Here is a 19,519-nt window from a genome sequence, read left to right on the forward strand (position 1 = left end):
CGCACGGTGAACAATTGTTTTTTAACCCGTTAACTTGTAGCACCAGCCAGCCCATCACATTACCACTAGCCGACGCACGGGAGGGGGCCGATTAGCGATGTCGTTCCTAAGGCCTGTTTGAGCAATGCCCAGGAGTCCTATAGACCAAGTAGTTATCTAAAGTTATTCTTTCTTGTCATCTTCTTCAACTTGTGAATTTTTTTCATCTTCTAATGTGAACCATGGAGCAGTTTGCTTCTGAACCTTTTTTTTTCGAGAAACTTCTGAACCTCATTTATATACAGATGGCAAAAGTGGGAAACTCTTCCAGGGACTTGGAACTTTATGAGATCACTTTAGGATGGAAATGTGATGGTCTTCCCTACCACACAAGCTGGTCTTCAGACGCGCACGTGCGTAGCTTCACAAATGTTGATTACTTTGTTGTTGTCGCTACCGCTATCTGTTGGTCGGTAATACTTAATGAGGAAAATATTTGTTTTCATGTACTTTTTCCTTTTCCCTTTTGCTCTAGATTTTTTTGTCAATTTATTTCATTTATTCACACCTTTTTATATCTCATGGTACTGATGTTCACTTTCCTATTTCTAATTTTTTGTAAAACCATTCATGGGATGTTTCTTGAATTGTTTGAATTTGTTCTTTATAGTTTGTTGTTCTATCAATCACTTTGCTTTTGTTCTATTGGTAAAACATTTTGTGGAGTACATAGGGACAGTAACTTATTTCCCATTTGATTGTTGGGTTATCCTCTCAATTTATTTACGCAAAATTTCAGTGTCTCTTGGGAATGGTTTGCAAGTTGCAACAAAGAACAAAAAGAGCAGCGACTGCTTGTGGCGGAAAAGAACAAAGAACAAAATTAGAGGGGAACTGAAACCGGCTCAACCCAAACAAAAGCACTTACTCCCTAAAGTTGTACTAAAGCAGTGCCAATTAATTTGGATAGGAGGGAGTAATGTATTAGTGAGCAGGCTGTAATCTTTTCATTTTTGGACAAGGTTGTAATCTAGAGAGATGGTGAAAAGTTAACAAACCAAACGCTTTGTGCTTTCCCTTGGTAGTTTGTTTATATACTCCCTCCGTCCCAAAAAATTTGTCTTACATTTGTCTAGATACAGATATACCTAATATTAAAACGTGACTTGATACATCTGTATCTAAACAAATCGAAGACATGAATTTTGAGACGGAGGGAGTATTTCTCACTGATGATATTTTATCTTTGACTGGACGGATAACCAATATGACGAGATCAACTTGCCACGTATCGATAAGGGGAGCCGCAAAGTTCGCGCAGCTCTGTACTTGTGTGCTGTGTCTGCTCGTTCAAGTTTCGTACTAGTGCAAGTGCAACAGACCAGCTACACCCACAGGAGAAAGAAGAGAAACTCAAGAGTGTTCCCACAAGCTCATGCCGCCATCGTGGTCGTCGTCCACCGCCGTCGCCGCGCCCAGCCTCGGCGGGCTCATCATCAGCCCCTCCGCCATGCTCGCCAGCAGCCGCGGCATCTCGAAGACGTCGTCCTCGTCCACGACGGGGCCCTGTTCACCCGCGCCGCAGCTCCCGGACCCGGAGCGGCCGCCATCAGCCTCCGTCCGAGGAGAGCTGCCGGCATCGACAACCATCGCCGCGGCTGCGGCCGCGGCCGCCCGTATGTCGTCCGGCGCGCACGACGCCGGCGCGGGCCGCGACAGCGCCTCGCCGGGGAAGTTGAGCGCGGGGCCGGCGGCCCGGGCCCCCCGCAGCGCCAATGCGGCGGCGTCGTACGCGGCGGCGGCCATCTCGGGCGTCCGGTACGTGCCCAGCCAGATCCTGCTGGCCTTGCCCGGCTCCCGGATCTCCGACACCCACTTGCCGCCCCTGAGCCGGATGCCCCGGTACACCGGGTGCCTCGTGTCCGCCCGCGCCCGCCTCCCCGTCAGCGCCACGCCCGCCTCCTCCCGCTCCTCCTCCATCCGCTCCGCACACAACAATGGCGTAATTGTGTCGTGTGATGATGCTAGTCGGATCACGGCGAGGGTTTAAAAGCACAGGGGAGGCCGGTGGTGCATGCCAATGGCGGCGAGAAACTGGAAAGAATTTCTGGGACGCGTCTCTCTCTCCGGGTTGCTTCCTTGGCTAGGGATTAGCTTAGCTGGGGAGCACGAGAGAGCCAAAAGTTCAGATGATCTTTGTTCGCCGGTGGTCGAACGGCGAGCCGCCACGTCGGGGCCGTCCTAGGTTGTTAAGAACGCCATTAGTGCGTCGCCTTTACAGGTCTGTTGAGAATAGCCGGTGAGCACACGTGTTGATCCGTCAGTGTCACTCTGGTTGACTCGGGATAGTTTTACTGGGTCGGAGGATCGCTGTCAGGTTGACTCGTTCTACCGGGGCCCCGACCGACGACAGTACCATGCATGATCATAATCCACCACGGGGAAGATTGAAAGGGGTCAAGGGGGAGAAGATAGTACATATACATACAGACGTGAATCTTTGGGTCTTGCTGCCGATGCACCCAAATTGAATAATGATAATTTTTAAATTTTAATTTTCCTTTCTAATCAAGCATGAGCAGGTGTGTGAAAAGTTTAGCGAACGAATGACTTCCATGGTATTTTGGACGACAACAAAAAGTCAAAAACAAAATCCAAACTATACAAAAGTTATTATTCACCCTTTTTCTACTCACAATTCTTTTTTTACGGGAGAAATAGCATTTCATTACTCAATCACAATGTCATTACAATCAGACGCTGCTATTTCCAATACTTCAACTGGACCAGCTCCTAACCAAGTCATGGTCCTGCCTTCGATTCTAGCAAACTTAGCTAAGCAATCACTAGCTTTATTTTGAGATCTAACTATATGAGAAATACAAGTTTTTCTTAAACCCATGAGGTGCTTAATCTCTCTAACAATAGAGGAATAAACCGAACGATCCGTATCCGAGCTTGATAAGAGGGAGCAAGCTTCGATAGAATCCAACTCCACCACGATCGGCAAAACGCTTCGCTGCAAGGCAAGAGACAGGCCTTCCATACACGCACACAACTCCGCCTCAAGGGAGTCTTTGCATGAAAACAACACCCTGCAGGACGAGAAGTTAATAACTCCTTGATGATCACGTAGAATCATGCATGCACCCGCCAGTTCTGACGTAACAAAGGAACCGTCGGTATTCAATTTGGACCAGCCCGACTCCGGCGTAGTCCACTTCCGTTCGACCTGAATACCAGCGCATCTCCCCCTTCTCGCTGTATCCTTCCATTCAATATAGGATTTGCCTTTGGCTGGGTCAGCCTGTGGATTTTGTTTGATACCAATCAAGGAAACTAGATAGCTTTGAAGAAATCTTAGAGAGACTTCCATAGGCGGGGCAGGCTTAGCATGAACAAGTTCGTTTCGGACAAACCAGCACCTCCAGAAAATCATTAGTATCATTGTTCGTTCCAGGCTAGAAAGAGATCCCAGGACGTGTAGCGGCCATTCTTTCCCGTTATTAAGTATTGATGTGATATCCGGGAGCTTCCACACCTTTGCCATGGCCACAAACAGATCACGTCCAAACTGACAGCACACGAACGGGTGAAAGTTATCCTCCTCTTCTACTCCACATACCGGACACATACTCGTGGTTTCCAATCCAATACGGTGTTTCCTCTACCATGTGGGTAATGCATCATTGGACAATCGCCATGCAAAGTGTTTCACCGTTGGAGGGGCATCACACTTCCATATGAAGTCCCAGCACGCCCGACTTCCCGAAGGCACAGAGCTGGACGCCACCGCAGAACTCCGGTGCGCCTCGTCAAAAGCTAGTTCGTAAGCTGATTTCACCGTAAAAATACCATGTATGCCCGGGGCCCAGGCGATATCATCTCCTTCCATTCTGGGAGAAGCACGAATCTTCATTATTTCATGTACATCTGCAGCCACAAAATACTCCCGAAGGAGCTCGACATTCCAAGACCCATTGGCATTAAGCAGACCAGAAACAAAACGAATACGGCAGCGCCCCTGAGGAGAGATCGGTTTATATGAGAAGGGTCTCGGGATCCAGCTATCCCGCCACACCCGTATGCTTGCCCCGTCCCCTACTCTCCAAAGCAGCCCCTTTTTCAACAACTCCAGACCATGGCATATAGCCAGCCAAGATGAGGACCCATTACCAGCAAAAACAGTATCTTCCAACTTGCCATCAGGGTAATAACGTGCTTTTAGAACCCTAGCACAGAGGTTGTCCGGCTTTGTTAAGAGCCCCCACGCCTGACTGGCCAGTAGGGCCTGATTAAACATCCAAAAATCACGAAAGCCAATACCTCCTCTGTCTTTAGGCTGCAAAAGATGGTCCCAGTTCTTCCAGTGCACTTTCCTTTTACCTTTTGCTGAACCCCAATAGAAATTCCGCACCATGCGCGTAAGGTCATCACAAACAGAAAACGGTAGCTTGAAGACGCCCATAATATAAGTTGGAAGCGCTTGCGCAACCGATTTGATCAACACTTCTCTCCCCGGTTGTGCCAAGAGGCCATCCCCCCATTGTATAAAACGTTTGGTAAGCCGCGTCTGTAGATTCTGAAAACGCCCTTTAGACATCCTCCCTTCTGGCGTAGGCAAGCCCAAATATTTCTCCTCGAAGTGAGTGCTCGTGATATTAAGTACTGATCTTACTTCCTCTTGAACCGCTATGGGGCAAGCGTCACCAAAAAGAATGGAGCACTTGGTAGGGTTTATGCATTGCCCCGTCGCCTTCCCGTACAATTCCAACACCACTTTAACCTCATCTGCTTGCTCTCTCGAAGCCTCAAAAAACAGCAATGTGTCATCAGCAAACAATAAATGTGAGACACCCGGTCCTCGTCTAGAGACATGCACCGATGTTATGTCACCCGAAGCCACTTTGCTCTTTAGAAGAGCTGATAGACCATCTGCCACTAGCAAAAACAGAAACGGAGAGAGCAGATCTCCTTGCCGAATACCACACGTCGGCGCAAACGAATCCAAGAGGGTTCCATTAAGTTTGACAGAGTATCTCACCGACGTGACACACGACATTATCCAGTCAACCCATCGCTGAGAGAAACCCAACTTTTGCATCATTTGCCTCAACAAGACCCAATCCACTCTATCATATGCTTTTGATAGATCCAATTTGTAAGCACAAAAACTCTTTGTGGGGTCCTTCTCTTGCTTAATATGATGTATACACTCAAAAGCCACTAGTGCATTATCAGTAATCAACCTCCCTGGAACGAAAGTGCTTTGCTCAGGAGAGATGAGATCATCCAGCAATGGCCTCATCCTATTCACTAGGCACTTAGAGATGACCTTATAGATAACATTGCACAGACTAATGGGCCTATAGTCCATGATTCTTACCGGGTTGGGAACTTTTGGAATAAGTACAATAGATGTGGAATTCACTCCCTCCGGCATGATACCAGTGCTGAAAAAATCCTTCACCGCAGCCAGCACACTCTCCTTGAGGGTAATCCAATTCCTCTGAAAGAATCTAGCGGGGAAACCATCCGGACCCGGCGCTTTTAGTGGCCCGATTTGAAACAGAGCGTCCGAGATCTCTTTATCCGTAAAAGGCTCACCCAACCTTCTGTTATCCTCCTCGGTCACCACCGGGTTAATCAGATCCAAAATAGGCGCTGCATTTAGTGTGGGATCGGCTGTGAAAATATCATGAAAATAACTGTTAGCCACTTCCCCCATAGAAGCAAGATCGGAATGAACTACATCGACACTATCCGTCAATTCCCGAATCTTGTTTTTCCTCGCCCTCCAGACTGCTTTGCTTTGGAAGTATTTTGTGTTTCTATCCCCCTCCTTCAACCACGTGATACGTGATCGTTGTAACTAAAGCATCTCTTCTTGATACAGAAGCTCGTTCATCTTGTCCGTCACTCTTGTGATATCTTGGCGATCAGCATTCATATGCATCAACTCCTCTAACTGAGTACGGGACTTGGCAAGCTCCCTTGTAATATTACCAATTTTTTTGCTCCACACCCTAAGAGCTGCCATTGTTTTAGAAAGAGCATCCCGCAACTGAGCCATATTATGAACTCCCCCACTGCCTCCCAGGCTTCCTTTATCACCTCAGGCAGGGACTCATCACGCTCCCAAAACACTTCGTACCTCCTCTGCTTACCACCTAGCGGTCCCAGGTCGGCCGAGCCCTTTAGGACAAGGGCCACATGATTTGAGCAGGGCGAAGGAACATGCACCACAGAAGCATAGGCAAACATGTTCCTCCACGCATTAGTTGCAACTGCCCTATCCAGCCTTACCTTAACATTACCTCCTCCTCCCCTCTTGTTATCATATGTAAAGGGCACACCAACGAAGCCAAGGTCGACTAGGCCACAGATCTCCAATGAATCCCGAAAAGCAATCATTTGTGGCTCACCACGCGGTGTAGGAGATAGATGTTCAAAGTCCCACATGGCTTCGTTGAAATCGCCGATCACAAGCCAAGGTAGATCATTCACTACTTTTAGCTGCTCGAGTTTTGACCACATGATATGTCTGTTTTCCACTCGTGGTTCACCGTATATACAAGTGATCCTCCATTGTGCCGCCCCCTCATGGACACGCACCAGTGCATCAATAAAGTGTTCTTCCTTTTCCAAGATCTCCACCTCGTAGTTCTCATGCCAAAAAAGAGCAAGACCACCACTCATACCATTACTGTCAACCCCAGCAAAACCCTTCAACCCAATCCTCCCACGCACCTTCTTTATTTTCTCAGCCTTCTGTCTTGTTTCACACAAAAACACCAAATTGGGGGAATGCGACTGACAGATAGTCACTAGCTCTCGAACTGTCCGGGTATTCCCCCCTCCCCGGCAGTTCCAACTTAAGACATTCATTGGGCCCGGCGGTCCCCCTCACTGGAGGCCGCCTCTTCTATCATGGTTGTGTCACCATCATCCCCCTCTTCCCCTTGCTTCCTTCTCTTGACCATAGGCACCTTGCCCGGAGTAGATGACGGCTCTGCCACATTACTCACCCCGGATCCACTCCCCCCCCTCCAGCAACAGAACGGTGTTTGGGACTTTACCCACCAGGTTTGGCAATGGCTGCCCTCGAACCACAACAACCCCATCCGCCCCCATAAGCCTCTTGCGAGCCGTCCGCACATCATCATCACCAATATTATGAGCTCCTGGCACGGTTTGCCCACCATCCCCCATCAGCTGAACATTATCATCAACTCTCATTGCATGAGATCCTTCGGAACCATCTCTTCCTCCTGAACCTCCTACGCCTCTTCCTCCTCCCCTACCAGCCCGCCTTGCTCCTCTCCCCCCCACCTTGGCCTGCAGACCTCCCTCCTCCTCCCCGCCCTACACCGCCTCCCGCCATGGCCGGCTCGCTATTCCAATGCAACCAATCCCCCCATCCACACTCAGCGGGATCATGAACCCCGTCCCCACACTCCTCCACCACATGCCCCATACAACCACAGAAAAAACAAAAATCCGGCAGCTTCTCATACGTAACAGGGTACCGTTTCATCTCCTTCAGGGTAATACTCACGAACCTCACCAATGGCTTCTGAACATTCACAAAAACCCTAACTCTTAAGTGGCTTGATGGGTTGGTCCTCCCCTCATTAACTACCACCGTAAACGGCGGCTCTCCGACCTTCTTGGCAACCTTCTCCGCCAACTCCGTCTTTCTTGTGAGCCCATCCGGTAAGCCTTTGATCCTTGCCCACAAAGGATACATATCCAAAGCATATTCAGAGACGTTAGTAAACCCATCATACTCCACAATGACCACCGGATCACTTCGAAACTGCCAAGGTCCTCCGTCCATTACCCGTTTCCAATCGCCCAGGCAATGACACTGAGCCAAAAACAAGTTCGGCCATTTGATATTAAAGGTTACTCCTTCGGCACAGGCCCATGCGTTCCGCATTGAATTAAGCAACGCTGCATGACTAAACGGCCTCATAGTATGCACTAGAAACAAGCACAACCAACGAACATCCTTAATCAGCTCATCTACCTCTCCTGAGAGATCGAGATCCTCCTCCTCCTCGCCATGGAGCTTTAGGCCTTCAAACACGTCCTCCAACTCCGGTTCTGGACCGAATTGATCCCATCCATTAGCATCCTCCCCCCGATCTGCATCTTCTTCACGATCTGCACCTTTGACCTCAGCCCCGTCCGCCTCCATGGATCCTGCCCCGTTCATGCCCAAAGACGCTCCTGAATCCCTCCGTTGTCCTCCTGCAACTCCCGTCTCCGCACTAAACCCTAGATCGCCACGAACTCCCGTCCTTCCTCCTGCGTTCACCTGGACTTCCGATTCCGCCATGCAACCACACTGGCTTGTTCTCGGGATCAAACCCTATCAGACAGCGGTCGCGATCACTAATCGGGACGCTGGGTTTTTTTGGTGGACTCCGACGGCGCCGCCGGAGGAAAAGGTGGACTCTAGGGAAACCCTAGAGGAAAAGGTGGACTCTATGCCGGTCTACTCACAATTTTGTTTCCTTGGCACGAGCTCCAAGCTATTCCTTCGCGAAACTTTCACACGAGTGTAATACTTAATCATGTTTGATTTTTTTAAAATAGAATTTTTCGACTCTTTTTTGAAATCATTTTTTTCAATTCAGGTTCATTGGGACCCTTTCCATATACATACACTGTTTTTATACTCAGTTGCTATTCCTCAGGAAGTTAACAAGAAAGTATGTTTCAGGCAATTTCACCTAGAAAAAGAGCGCATTGCTGGGCTTGAGCCAATGACGTTGTGACCAACCATGATATTGCCGTCAAAGATCAAGAAGAGGGTTCACTGATGCATATAAGGAGGGGGAAGGGGCTTTTCTGACCTCCCGAAGATTAGACAACTCACGAGCTTGAGCTGGGGACGGCGCGGCGTTGCCACGAGTATCGTCCATGTCGCCCGGGAGGGCTTGCCAGGACCTTGCCGAAGATGGGGACGACACGACTCGCCTCCTTGGCAGGAGCGAGCATCGCACCTCGCTTGGAACAAGCACTACCCCGTCACTATTGGGGGATTTTTGCTGGCGGTGCCCTCCGGCGGCGAGTGAGGGGAGGGAAGGAGGGAGGTGGCGGCCGTTCTGGTTGCCGCGTGCCACCCGAGTCGCGAAGGATGGCACGGGGCGGCTCAACCTATCAATTGACATACATTGTTGTAAGAAATTTGCAAATAATATTTACAACAAATGTAATAATCACGTAAAGCGTATAGTAGTTGCATTGCTTCGTTTTCAGAAATTAGGCCGTGTTAGGGCATGTACAATGGTGGTATATGGATACATATGCCCTATGATAAAAAGTAATTTGAAGCACCTACATTAATTTTTCTTCTCCAGTGCAAGCTATCACTAGTGGGCCTCATTAAGAAATAAAAAATAAAGACTCTAGTACACATGCATCTCTACTTTTCACTCCAACCTTTTCAGCTTTTGTCACTGGACCACGCTTTTTTTTTTCAAGCACCCGCCTCCTGGAGAGGATCCTGCTTCCCTATCCGAACCTATTTTACGTCATATCCGATCCTACATGGCATGTGAGGCATCACCTTGAGGCTATGCATTGTACATGCCCTTAAAGAAATGGGAACTCGGGCTATGTTCTGACAGTAGACACCGCTACGCCTGCAGCATCCGCAAGCAGCTGATGGAGCGGTACCCACAACATTGCATCAGCCGCCGCCGGAGGTCCACCTCCGCCGCCGATGCCGCCGCCGACCACCGCGGGCACGCTCCCGAACAGGGCACTCCACGCCCGGCTCCTCCGCTCCGGCGCGCTCGACGCCGACCCGTCAGCCGCCGCCCCGCTCGCCGCGTCGGCCGCCAACTCCTCCCTCCCCTACGCGCTCTCCCTCCTCCGAGCCCACCCCTCCACCTTCTCCTACAACACCGCCATCCGCTCCCTCGCGCACGGCCCCCGCCCGCACCTCGCCGTCGCCCTCTACCGCTCCATGCTCCTCGGCCCCCTCTCCAACCCCAACAACTACACCTACCCGCCGCTCCTCGCCGCCTGCGCCCGCCTCCTCCCCGCGAGCTCACCAACCCCGGCGGCCGCGCCGGGCACCGCCGTCCACGCCTCCCTCTTCCGCCGCGGCCTGGATTCCCGCGACCGGTTCATCGGCGCGTCGCTCCTCTCCTTCTATGCGGCCGCCGGGGACCTGCCCGCCGCACGCCAGGTGTTCGACGCAAGTCCCCCCGGCCAAAGGGACCTGCCTCTCTGGAACTCGCTCCTCCACGCCCACCTCTCGCAGGGCTTCTACGCCCACGTGCTGCGCCTCTCGCGGCAGATGCCCGCCGCCGACGAGGTCACGCTGCTCGCCCTCGTCTCCGCCTGCTCGCATCTCGGCGCGCTCGACACAGGCCGCTGGGCGCATGCTTCCTATGCAAGGACCCGCCGGAGCACCACCAGGAATCTGGGCACCGCTCTGCTCAACATGTACATGAGGTGCGGAGATGTCGAGAGCGCGTGGTCCGTGTTCCGGGAGACGCTCGACAAGGATGTCCGGACGTGGAGCGTCATGATCGCCGGACTGGCCACCAACGGTCTCCCCAGGGACGCGCTGGCCTTGTTCGCTGAGATGAAGAACACAGGTGTGGACCCAGATTCCATCACCATGACCGCTGTGCTGAGTGCGTGCGCCCATGCTGGCATGGTGGATGAGGGCAAGAAGTTCCTGGACTGTATGCCGGTTGAATATCGTGTACAGCCCACCATAGAGCATTATGGCTGCGTCGTCGATCTGCTTGGTCGAGCAGGGCAGCTAGATGAGGCATTGGCTCTCATTAAGACTGTCCCGTTCAAGGCTGATGTTGTGCTATGGGGTGCTCTCTTGGTCGCATGTAGGGTTCACAAGAATGTCGACATGGGGGAGATGGCTGCCATGGAGATACTCAAGTTGGATCCCCAGCATGCCGGGGCATGTGTGTTCTTATCTAATGTCTATGCTGATGCTGGGAAATGGGACCTTGTACAAGGGGTAAGGAGCTCGATGAAAGAACACAAGATATACAAGCCTCCAGGATCCAGCATTGTTGAGCTGAATGGTGTGGTTTACGAGTTCTTGTCCGGGGACCGTTCACATCCTCAGTCTGATCGAATATATGCAATGCTTGATGAGATTTGCAAGACCTTAAGCCTCAAGGGACACAAGCCTTCAACTAAAGAAGTTACCTTCGACGTTGATGAGGAGGACAAAGAAGTTTGCATTTCGCAGCACAGCGAGAAACTCGCGCTTGCCTTGGGACTCATAAGCACGACAAGAGGGGATGTCATCCGTATAGTGAAGAACCTGAGAATCTGTGAGGATTGTCACTCTGTCATGAAGATAGTCTCAGAGGTCTACGATCGAGTCATAGTTGTCAGAGACCGAAACCGGTTCCACCACTTCAAGAACGGCTCCTGTTCCTGCTTGGACTATTGGTAGGACAAAATCAGAATGGTAAGGTTCTCTAGGAAATATGCAATCAATTCATTGCCCTTTTGTATTAGGAATCACTACTTTCATACAACCAGTGGATGGAACTATATAAACATAGAAGTAACCTTTGTCCTATTCACGATCATAAGATCCTTTTGTTGAAGTAAGTCTTTTTTCACGAATGAAATGTAGATGGCATGATCATGTACTTCAAGACAAGTGTCTCAGCCGCTGGTTGACATGATTTATACGTCACTGCGGAGTGCGGACTAATTGAGCAAGAAGCTTGCCAAAATTCTGACCCCAGTGGCACAAACTGTTCACCTAACGTAAGTCTCCACTCTCCCTCCCAGGTCCCAGCATATACCTCTTCACTTGTACTTGACTCTAGGGTTCGACAGAAACTCTGATGTAGATGAGAGTTTTACAAAGAACACATTTTCTTCATTGTTTGCTGCTGTCAACAACAAAAGATTCCTTTATAAGAGTATGTATATTTCACTTTTGTCCTCATTACACTGTCTGAGGGCCTGTTGAGGAAGGCTCCTGCTCCCAACTCCACAGATGGAGCGCGTGGAGCTTCCCCGGGGAGCTGAATCTGACAAGAGCTATTATATCCGAGGAGCTGAATCTATAGACTGGCTGTAGTCCACCACAGGAAAGATGAAAGGGGAGGGAAGGATACACTATTTTTGTTTCATACCCATTTGTGCGCCAGACACGGTGACATGGATTATCACTGATATATATATTTACAGATATAATAAAAAAATTCAGTTGATAGTGAATTTACAACAGAATGTAAGGATGTCACTACTAATCCACAACATATCAAGGGGTACATATAGACCATGTCATTTATACGTGCATGCCATTCTGGGGAGAAGCAGAGGTGGGAAATTCCCTGTTCTCAATTCTCAAAGAGAAGACGCGGCTATGCCTTCAGCATCCGCAGGTAGTCTTCGATTATGGACATAGCCGAGGAGCGGTACCCAGAGCCGAAAAGGTTATAGTGATTCAGGTAGTGGTATAGGAGATACAGGTCCCTCCTCTTCTCAAAGCCTGGCTGCTTCGGCATCACCTGAATAACAGTTCAGTATGTTACATTTAACTTTTCCATCAGGACGGTTAATTGAGAGGCCCACCCGGCACAAGACGTGATATAGTTAAATATGAAGAGAGAAAGACACGCAGTAAAAAAAAAGAGTACAGCTTGAGGTGAGGGACTGCATTTTATGGGAGTGATACACAAATTCTACTACCCTGTTTTATTACGAAACATGTAGTGGAACAAAATGAGTATCGGATACCTCGAAATAGGAGCGGTAGAATTCCCCTCCGAATCCAGCACACCAGGACATCCCAAACTCTGCTTCATTGTGTCCATCTGCAGTTAAAGAACAATGGATGACGTTTCTTCAACAATTATCTACAGGTTCTAACAAAACTGTGCAAGAAAGTCAGTGATTCCAAACAAATTAATAACCACTTGGTTCGTGTGTATGTTGATCGACAATTTTCTTATAAAAAATGGATCAACATATTGCATACAATGATTGTGATTCTGGAGATTAGGGCAAGAAATAGTGAATTTTACATACAGTAGCATGCTGGATCCAATATTACAGGATCTCCATTGGTATCAGCGCTTATATTTCCACTCCATAAATCTCCATGAAGCAGGCATGGCTCAATAACAGCACCGTCAAACAGTGGATGCATTTTCTCAATCAATTGTTGACCTGCACAAGAGGAACTTATATGAAAACGTTATGAACTATTACAAACTTGCGATCAAGAGAAAAATGACTAGCACTCAGTTAATGACGTGTCCATCAGAAGAAATGGGAACATAATGGTTAAGTTCCAGATTCTCCTCCTTTCTCCTATGTACCTTTTTCATATATGGCTGAATCTCCGAACCGCTGCGATATCAACTTCAACTGGTATCCCAGTCTATGCTTCGAGTAAAACTCAATCCAGTCAGCAGTCCAAGTGTTAATTTGCGGAGTGCTACATCAGGAAAGTTGGTGGATTAAAAAGAACTGTATTTCAAAGCAAACATGGGTTGCAAGCCACACCACTCGAGATGGACTTCAAAGTCAAATGTCACTGAGAGACAGTCATCTACTCTTAAAAAAGGGATAAGTTAGTTTTAGAATAGCGAGCGCTTAATTTTACCTTCCAATAGTATTTTCGACGTAGAAACCATATCCCTTGTCAGATTTTGCAGCTTTATGCATTTCGGCCAGCTTTCTTCCTAGAGCTGACTGACAATAAGTTGTTTGTTAATGATGCATGATTTACATAAAAGCTTGCAACAAAAGGTACAAGTTACCTTTTTCTTTGAACGAAAGGGGTTTCGGGACAAGGTTACCTGGTCACCCCTAGAACGACCAAATTGAATATATTCCATGATGATAAAAGAACCACCAGTTGGTAACGAGCCAACCTGAAATAAAAGGGGTAGAAATACAGAGTAAGAACTAAGAAATACAGTGAAGAAAGACGGCTGTAGGCAGGTGCCAGGTAGTGAAAAATAAAGATAGTATGCAATCGCTGTGCTAAGATGCTAACTATTAGTTGCTAGATGAGAAACAAACCAACGACTTTCAGATGAATGTAACTGAAACAAGAATCATGTATACCAATCAAATGGCAGAGTGAGTGTCGAGTTCTGCGATGTATGGTGTAGTGCGGTTTCAGTCATGAACGTGAGTTATGATTATCTTGTACTGGTTTATGCATCGCACAACTTATACATGTTCTTGAGTCTGGTTCTTCACTGACCTTGTACGGCAAAGGAACACGGATTGACTTGGTGTCATACATTGCCTTCAAGCCCAGAGCCTCTCCTTCAAACATAGCTGGACCGATGCGCCTGGCATACAACAATATGTTTCAATTCCATTGTTGCCACCAACATCACTAGTTGCGCTACTCCACCACAAGATGAGTTTGAGTTCTGAAACATAAATTTGTGTTAGCACACCTGTTGGTCTTCACAAAAAAGGAGCCAGCATCGGTGTCGTAGCGCTGGGCGGCGTTGATGCAGCCGCCCCCAATGGAGCTGGTCCCTGTGATCTGGGTGGCCTTCCCCTCGGTGAGGATCCACTCCTTGATTGGGTCGTCGCTCATCGCAGCCACTGCCCAATTGCACGGAGACAGGATCAAAACGACACATAAAAACATATAGTAGAATCCACAGCCAAAGGTACAGCCATGGCAATGCCATAAATTGGGCCTGGAAACTGACGCTGGTACCCACATAATCGCAACTGTTGCAGGCCATGGCTGCCACAGCACCTCAAACCCTATCCAAATTTCTACGGCCAACGTTTCACATCGGGCCTGGCTATGGCTTTGCCCTCGGCGTGCTGCCGAAGACCATCGACGCAGCTCGGAGGGCGGCGAAACTGAGCTTCCGCACTGGTCGTACGGCGGCGAGGTGAAAAAATGTTGCAGGATTGAGTTTTGAGACAAGTGGAGGAGGACTTCTTACCGACGGATAGCCTGGAGGCTGCTCTGCGGGGGCAGGCGGAGCGGCGAGGCCGGGGGCGGCGACGGAGGATGGAGGAGGCGGAGGTGGAGGGCGAGGAGGCGGAGAGCAGCGCCACGTTTGCTGCCATCGCAAGCGCTCGCCTTCTTCTCCGAGCACGGACGGACGCCCGGCGAAATCCTATTGGCTGCCGCCCGCCGTCGCCATCGCCGTGGCTACTGGCTAGGACTAGGAGTGACGAAACGGGTGCTGCCCAGGGCCTGACGGGCCTGGTCTCGACAAGCGGATGGGTTTGTCCCTCCTTGTTCGCTGGTCTAAATGGGCTGCCATCCCATTATCTCCCCAACGGTTTGGGCCTTTTGGGTGGGATTCCGATTTACCGGGCTAGGTTTTCTGTGGTCTTCTTTTTTTATATTTTATTTCTCTTTCTGTTTATTTTCTTCCTTTTTTCTGTTTCTTTCTTTTCCTCTTTTCAAATAGAATTCATGAATTTTTTTAAATTATCGAATAATTTTCAAATCCATAATTCATGAACATTTCTAAATTCATGAACATTTTTCAAATCCATGATTTTTTATTCAATTTCATCAACGTTTTTCCAAAAGTCAATGTTCAGTGGTCAGTGGTCAAGTGGGCTGCGGCCCATATAGTGTGCATGAGCGCCAGCGTAACGTATGTTATAAGTGCTAAGGAGGAGCTCTCGATGTGGCATTTATATGGAACAAAGAAAATGTTAATTTGCATCGTTATTTTCCCTTCTCTATGTTGAAGGTCAAGATCGGGGGTACTGTGGAGGGTTGTTGTGGGGCGGCGAAGGAGATGTGTGCTCAAGCAGAGGCCTTTCTTAGACGGTGCGTGATGACACGTTGGTGAAGCCAGAGGTGGCCGGAGGGATCCAACATGGGGGTCTTCTACGGTGGCCCGGCTTGGTTGGATCGTCGGAGAAAAGGACGTCAGTACACGATTTTGTACGGCCCGAGCTCACATCAGATCCAAAACTGGCATACATCGGTATGTTTTTGTTTTCATGTTTTCTTTATAGAGTCCTTGTCTTTTGTTTGTTGTGGTGAAGCGGTGGCATTGCTCCAGGGTAGGCATAATGTTCTCCTCGCCCTATCCCCATTTCTTTCATGTTTTTTTGGTGGCTGAGGGTGCGTGGAGCTGTGTCTTCGGCAGGTCTTTCAGGATCCGATCCGTTTAGATTTCCGGTGGATCCTTCTGCAGTCAACCGTCTGTCATGATCTTTGTCGCAAATCACAACCGCCGGCATCTCCTGATCTGCATCAACAATTTTCTAGCCGTTGCTTTTACAAGCTCTTGAGTTTTAAAAAGTTTTCTCTACGAAGAGAAAGCCTAGAGGAGGCATCAAGCTATGCTCACAGCTCACCACCAGTGGATGCAGGAACAAGAAGACTTCAACACCCCAATATTTTTGAATGTTCTTCTACTTTTTAAGGTCCCGTGACACTTAATATATGGCCTTAGGCCTTTTTGAAGAAAAAAACTTCCTAGTCACATGTAGTACTAGTGCGCTAGAAATGCTATATAGCATTGTTATGCAGTACTTGTGTACATAGTTATGGTGGCTAAATTTAAACATAATGAGAGTGCTCATATATTTTACATGGATATTGTCTGAAAAGGCGCTTTGCGATGATGCATGCATGAAGAAATTTATAAAGTACTCCCTCCGTCTTGAAATGTAAACGTCTTACAATTCGAGACGGAGGGAGTATTTGCTTGATTGCGCAATATTGCTGACAATGCCGACACGGTGTTTTTGGATTATGCACAAGATGAGTATCTACTTCCAGTGCGACGAAAGGCGCCAACATCAACACAAGCGGATCCCATTCGAGTTTGATGCTTGTTGTGTGCGAGAGGACAATACGATTAACTATGTTGATGAAGAATGTTTCCTTGGATATTGTAGTAGTTTGAATTGCTTTGGTTTCTTAATGAAAATCTGAAGGGGAGAGCCTTCTTTTATCAAAAAGGAAAATATTCGTAATACCCGACTCATTCGTATCATAAATATTAAAATACATGTCACGTAAGGACCGACCTGACAAAATTGAAAAGATAGCAGAACATCTCTGAACTTGACACCAAGGACCGTTACCTGCCTCCGGCACCACCACAACAGCCATCGAAGAAAAGAATGACGGATCACCTCCTTAACTGAGCTCGATGCGGCTCCATAGCTGATATGCAGCTTTGCGGATCTCCAAGGTGGCTCACCAAAAGTGAAGCCATTGCTGTTGAACGAATCAAACCGAGGCAACACCCCGGGCACGCCATCGAACTTCAGATCCGACACCCCACCACGACTCAGACGCCGAAGGAGGAAACCATACCTCCCATCCACGAACCACAGACCCAGCACACGTTCCGTCCTCCAGATGTCGTCGATGCAGACCACAATCTGCATTCGCTCCTGAACTACCTCCCAAGCTCCGCGCCGACGCTAGAGCAAACGTCGCCGCAACGGCGGAGCCCGTGGACACAGGTCCACCACGAGGATGCGGCCACTGCCACACCATCATTGCTTGAACAGACTGATTTCTAAATCCATCCCCAACCATAGGACCGATGGCCTTGTCAGGGAAGTATCTGAAGAATGTTTATTCAGTGTCGTCATCATCGCCGCTGAAGCCAAGACGATGAACAACCTAAAAGCCTAGACTACGAGGAAGTACAAACAATGCACACGCTTGGAACCGGGGACCCCCCCCTCCCCCTCCCCCTCACCACCGACGATCGAGGTCGCCGACGGAGGGGAGCTGCCGCAAGACGGCGTTGGAAGATTGATCTCTCCTGGCGGCGAACCCTAGCCGCCGGGGGCAAGAGGACTTATCAAAAAAGAATGTTGATGACGAATATCATGTGAACCAGATGTATGGGTAATGGGTCCATGTATTTTTTAATAATGTTATGGCCTCACTCTATTTATACTATGTATACACATGATTAGTTATTCAAGTGAACTGTGTGTATTGTCATTGTTTTTCTTCACAGCAAATAATTCATGAATCTGTTATTGCAATGCTTGAACCAAACACACTCGTGAGTCGTGACCAAGATAGCTAATTCCACATGGCTTGTGGTACGCTCAGAGACGGAACAACGCCGAGATCTAATCTTCACCAGCCCCGGCATCCTCCTCCTCCTCCTCCGCATCATCGTCATCTCCGGCGTCCGCATCATCCTGACATTCATCTTCTTCCTCCTCCGCCGATAGAGCAGCGGGCACCCTGACATCTCTGTAGATGCAGACGTAGGGCGCGTCGCGGCCGTGGTACGTGCCGGTCCACCGCCCCTCGTCGACGCCGCTCGCGTCCCAGAAGGAGGCGTACAGGAACATGGGCTTCTCCGGCCAGGGCTCCCCGTCGCGCCGCTCCTCCCTCCGGATCACCTCCCCGTCGACGCGCCACTCGATGGCCTCGGCGCCCCAGGCGACGGCGTAGTGGTGGAACCCGTCGGAGGAGTCGAAGGGGAGCTCGTGGACCGCCTCCCTGCCCCCGCAGCCGGCGACGAAGAAGTTGGTCTGCACGGCGCGCTTGTGGTTGCCGAGGAACTCGAAGTCGATCTCGTCCATGTCGCCGGAGCCCTCGAGGGAGGAGAGGTAGAGGTTGTAGTTGAGCCCCGCGGTGTCGCCGGCCGGGGCGCGGACCGCTGCGGCCACGGCGCCGCCCGGGAGGAAGCGGCTGCGGGACCGCCACCGCGCGCCGCCGCGGTGGTCGTAGGTGACGTGGATCTCGCCGGTCTCCGGCGCGTGGCGGCAGGCGTCCGGGGTGTAGTCGACGGCGATGCGCGCCAGCGGCTCCGTGCCCTCGGGGCGCAGGTGCTCGTGCTGGTCGTCCGGCGCGACGTCGCTGGACTCGGAGTCGGACGCCATGGTGGTGGATAGTAGAGCGCGGAGGAGTGGGAGCGAGGTGGTGGGGTTTTGATGTGCCGGACAGCGCCGCTCCGGCAACGTGCTCTCCAGCTCTGCAGCTGCAGGAGTATAACGTGAAGAATCATGTATGTGCAATAATGAGCCAACTTGCTGAGTGAGAACAAACAACATGAGAACCATTTGCTGCAGGAGCAACATGAACACCATGTAAGAAATATTATCTTGATTACACATGACAGCCAAGAAAGGCTGGATCACAATTTTGTCCATGAAAGAACATTTTAACATTTCCTGATCAGTTTGCTAAGTCCCAGTCGACTGAGACTTCGTTATGTCTCAATCTCGATGCTATATTCTTTTGATCTTGCACGGAGATTCGTATTTTTTTTCTTTTCAGTTTTGTTTTTCATTTTTCTTCTCATATACTATTCACTTGAGACCTAATCACACCTTTTCCGGATATCCCATTGCAGATGGAAAAATAAAAACATTTTATGTAAGGTGGAAAAATAAATAAGACAATTTTGATAAATAACATCTAGATGTGCCCTAAGTATTGCACATCTAAGTCCTATGTCATTGATATTATGCAAATATTCGTTTTGCTAAATCACATCTAGATGTGCCATAAATATTGCACATCTAAGTCTTGTGTCATAGATTTTACGCCAAGATTCGGATGGGTGTATGTTTT

At 49.3% G+C, this 19,519-nt stretch overlaps 4 protein-coding genes across 7 annotated transcripts; 1 reads left to right on the top strand and 3 right to left on the bottom strand.

Moving 5' to 3' along the window:
* Window positions 1-1,237: 1,237 nt before the first annotated feature.
* On the bottom strand, window positions 1,238-1,959 carry LOC123090336 (dehydration-responsive element-binding protein 1F-like). Its single transcript, XM_044511682.1, has one exon. It carries the CDS (start codon window positions 1,957-1,959, stop codon window positions 1,393-1,395), a length of 567 nt encoding a protein of 188 aa, XP_044367617.1. The 3' UTR covers window positions 1,238-1,392.
* A 7,675-nt stretch (window positions 1,960-9,634) lies between these two features.
* LOC123093819 (pentatricopeptide repeat-containing protein At5g66520) lies at window positions 9,635-16,540 on the top strand. Of its 3 annotated transcripts, XR_006445575.1 has the most exons (4): window positions 9,635-11,449; window positions 11,621-11,757; window positions 15,699-15,938; window positions 16,104-16,539. XR_006445575.1 is itself a non-coding variant. In XM_044515874.1 (2 exons), the coding sequence occupies exon 1, from the start codon at window positions 9,716-9,718 to the stop codon at window positions 11,432-11,434; it is 1,719 nt and encodes a 572-aa protein (XP_044371809.1). In that variant the 5' UTR covers window positions 9,635-9,715; the 3' UTR covers window positions 11,435-11,449; window positions 11,621-11,997. The 3 variants fall into 3 exon arrangements, 1 of the variants encoding a protein (XP_044371809.1); XR_006445576.1 differs by having other exon boundaries at window positions 15,699-16,540; XM_044515874.1 differs by lacking the exons at window positions 15,699-15,938; window positions 16,104-16,539 and having other exon boundaries at window positions 11,621-11,997.
* Window positions 12,139-15,203, bottom strand: LOC123093821 (protein-ribulosamine 3-kinase, chloroplastic). 2 transcript variants are annotated; one of them, XM_044515876.1, is made up of 9 exons: window positions 14,931-15,203; window positions 14,421-14,574; window positions 14,219-14,309; window positions 13,806-13,880; window positions 13,610-13,698; window positions 13,323-13,441; window positions 13,030-13,170; window positions 12,739-12,815; window positions 12,139-12,509 (listed from the first exon to the last, which is right to left on the bottom strand). In XM_044515876.1, the coding sequence occupies exons 1-9, from the start codon at window positions 15,055-15,057 to the stop codon at window positions 12,363-12,365; spliced, it is 1,020 nt and encodes a 339-aa protein (XP_044371811.1). In that variant the 5' UTR covers window positions 15,058-15,203; the 3' UTR covers window positions 12,139-12,362. The 2 variants fall into 2 exon arrangements, with proteins under 2 accessions (XP_044371811.1, XP_044371810.1); XM_044515875.1 differs by having other exon boundaries at window positions 13,767-13,880.
* A 1,391-nt stretch (window positions 16,541-17,931) lies between the features above and the next one.
* Window positions 17,932-18,887, bottom strand: LOC123089573 (xyloglucan endotransglucosylase/hydrolase protein 31-like). Its single transcript, XM_044511218.1, has one exon. The coding sequence runs from the start codon at window positions 18,823-18,825 to the stop codon at window positions 18,064-18,066; it is 762 nt and encodes a 253-aa protein (XP_044367153.1). The 5' UTR covers window positions 18,826-18,887; the 3' UTR covers window positions 17,932-18,063.
* Between the last annotated feature and the right edge of the window lie 632 nt (window positions 18,888-19,519).

Source organism: Triticum aestivum, chromosome 4B, assembly GCF_018294505.1.
Source record: "Triticum aestivum cultivar Chinese Spring chromosome 4B, IWGSC CS RefSeq v2.1, whole genome shotgun sequence".
Classification (NCBI taxonomy): Eukaryota; Viridiplantae; Streptophyta; class Magnoliopsida; order Poales; family Poaceae; genus Triticum; species Triticum aestivum.

Bases quoted from the DNA above. Each gene is read 5' to 3' on its own strand.
- LOC123090336 (XM_044511682.1), bottom strand. From the start codon at position 1,959: ATGGAGGAGGAGCGGGAGGAGGCGGGCGTGGCGCTGACGGGGAGGCGG.
- LOC123093819 (XM_044515874.1), top strand. From the start codon at position 9,716: ATGCCGCCGCCGACCACCGCGGGCACGCTCCCGAACAGGGCACTCCAC.
- LOC123093821 (XM_044515875.1), bottom strand. From the start codon at position 15,057: ATGGCAGCAAACGTGGCGCTGCTCTCCGCCTCCTCGCCCTCCACCTCC. The intron at 13,442-13,609 runs GTAAAATTAAGC...TTCCTGATGTAG, and splicing joins GTCGAAAATACTATTGGAAG to CACTCCGCAAATTAACACTT. The intron at 12,816-13,029 runs GTATGTAAAATT...CTTTAACTGCAG, and splicing joins ATTGGATCCAGCATGCTACT to ATGGACACAATGAAGCAGAG.
- LOC123089573 (XM_044511218.1), bottom strand. From the start codon at position 18,825: ATGGCGTCCGACTCCGAGTCCAGCGACGTCGCGCCGGACGACCAGCAC.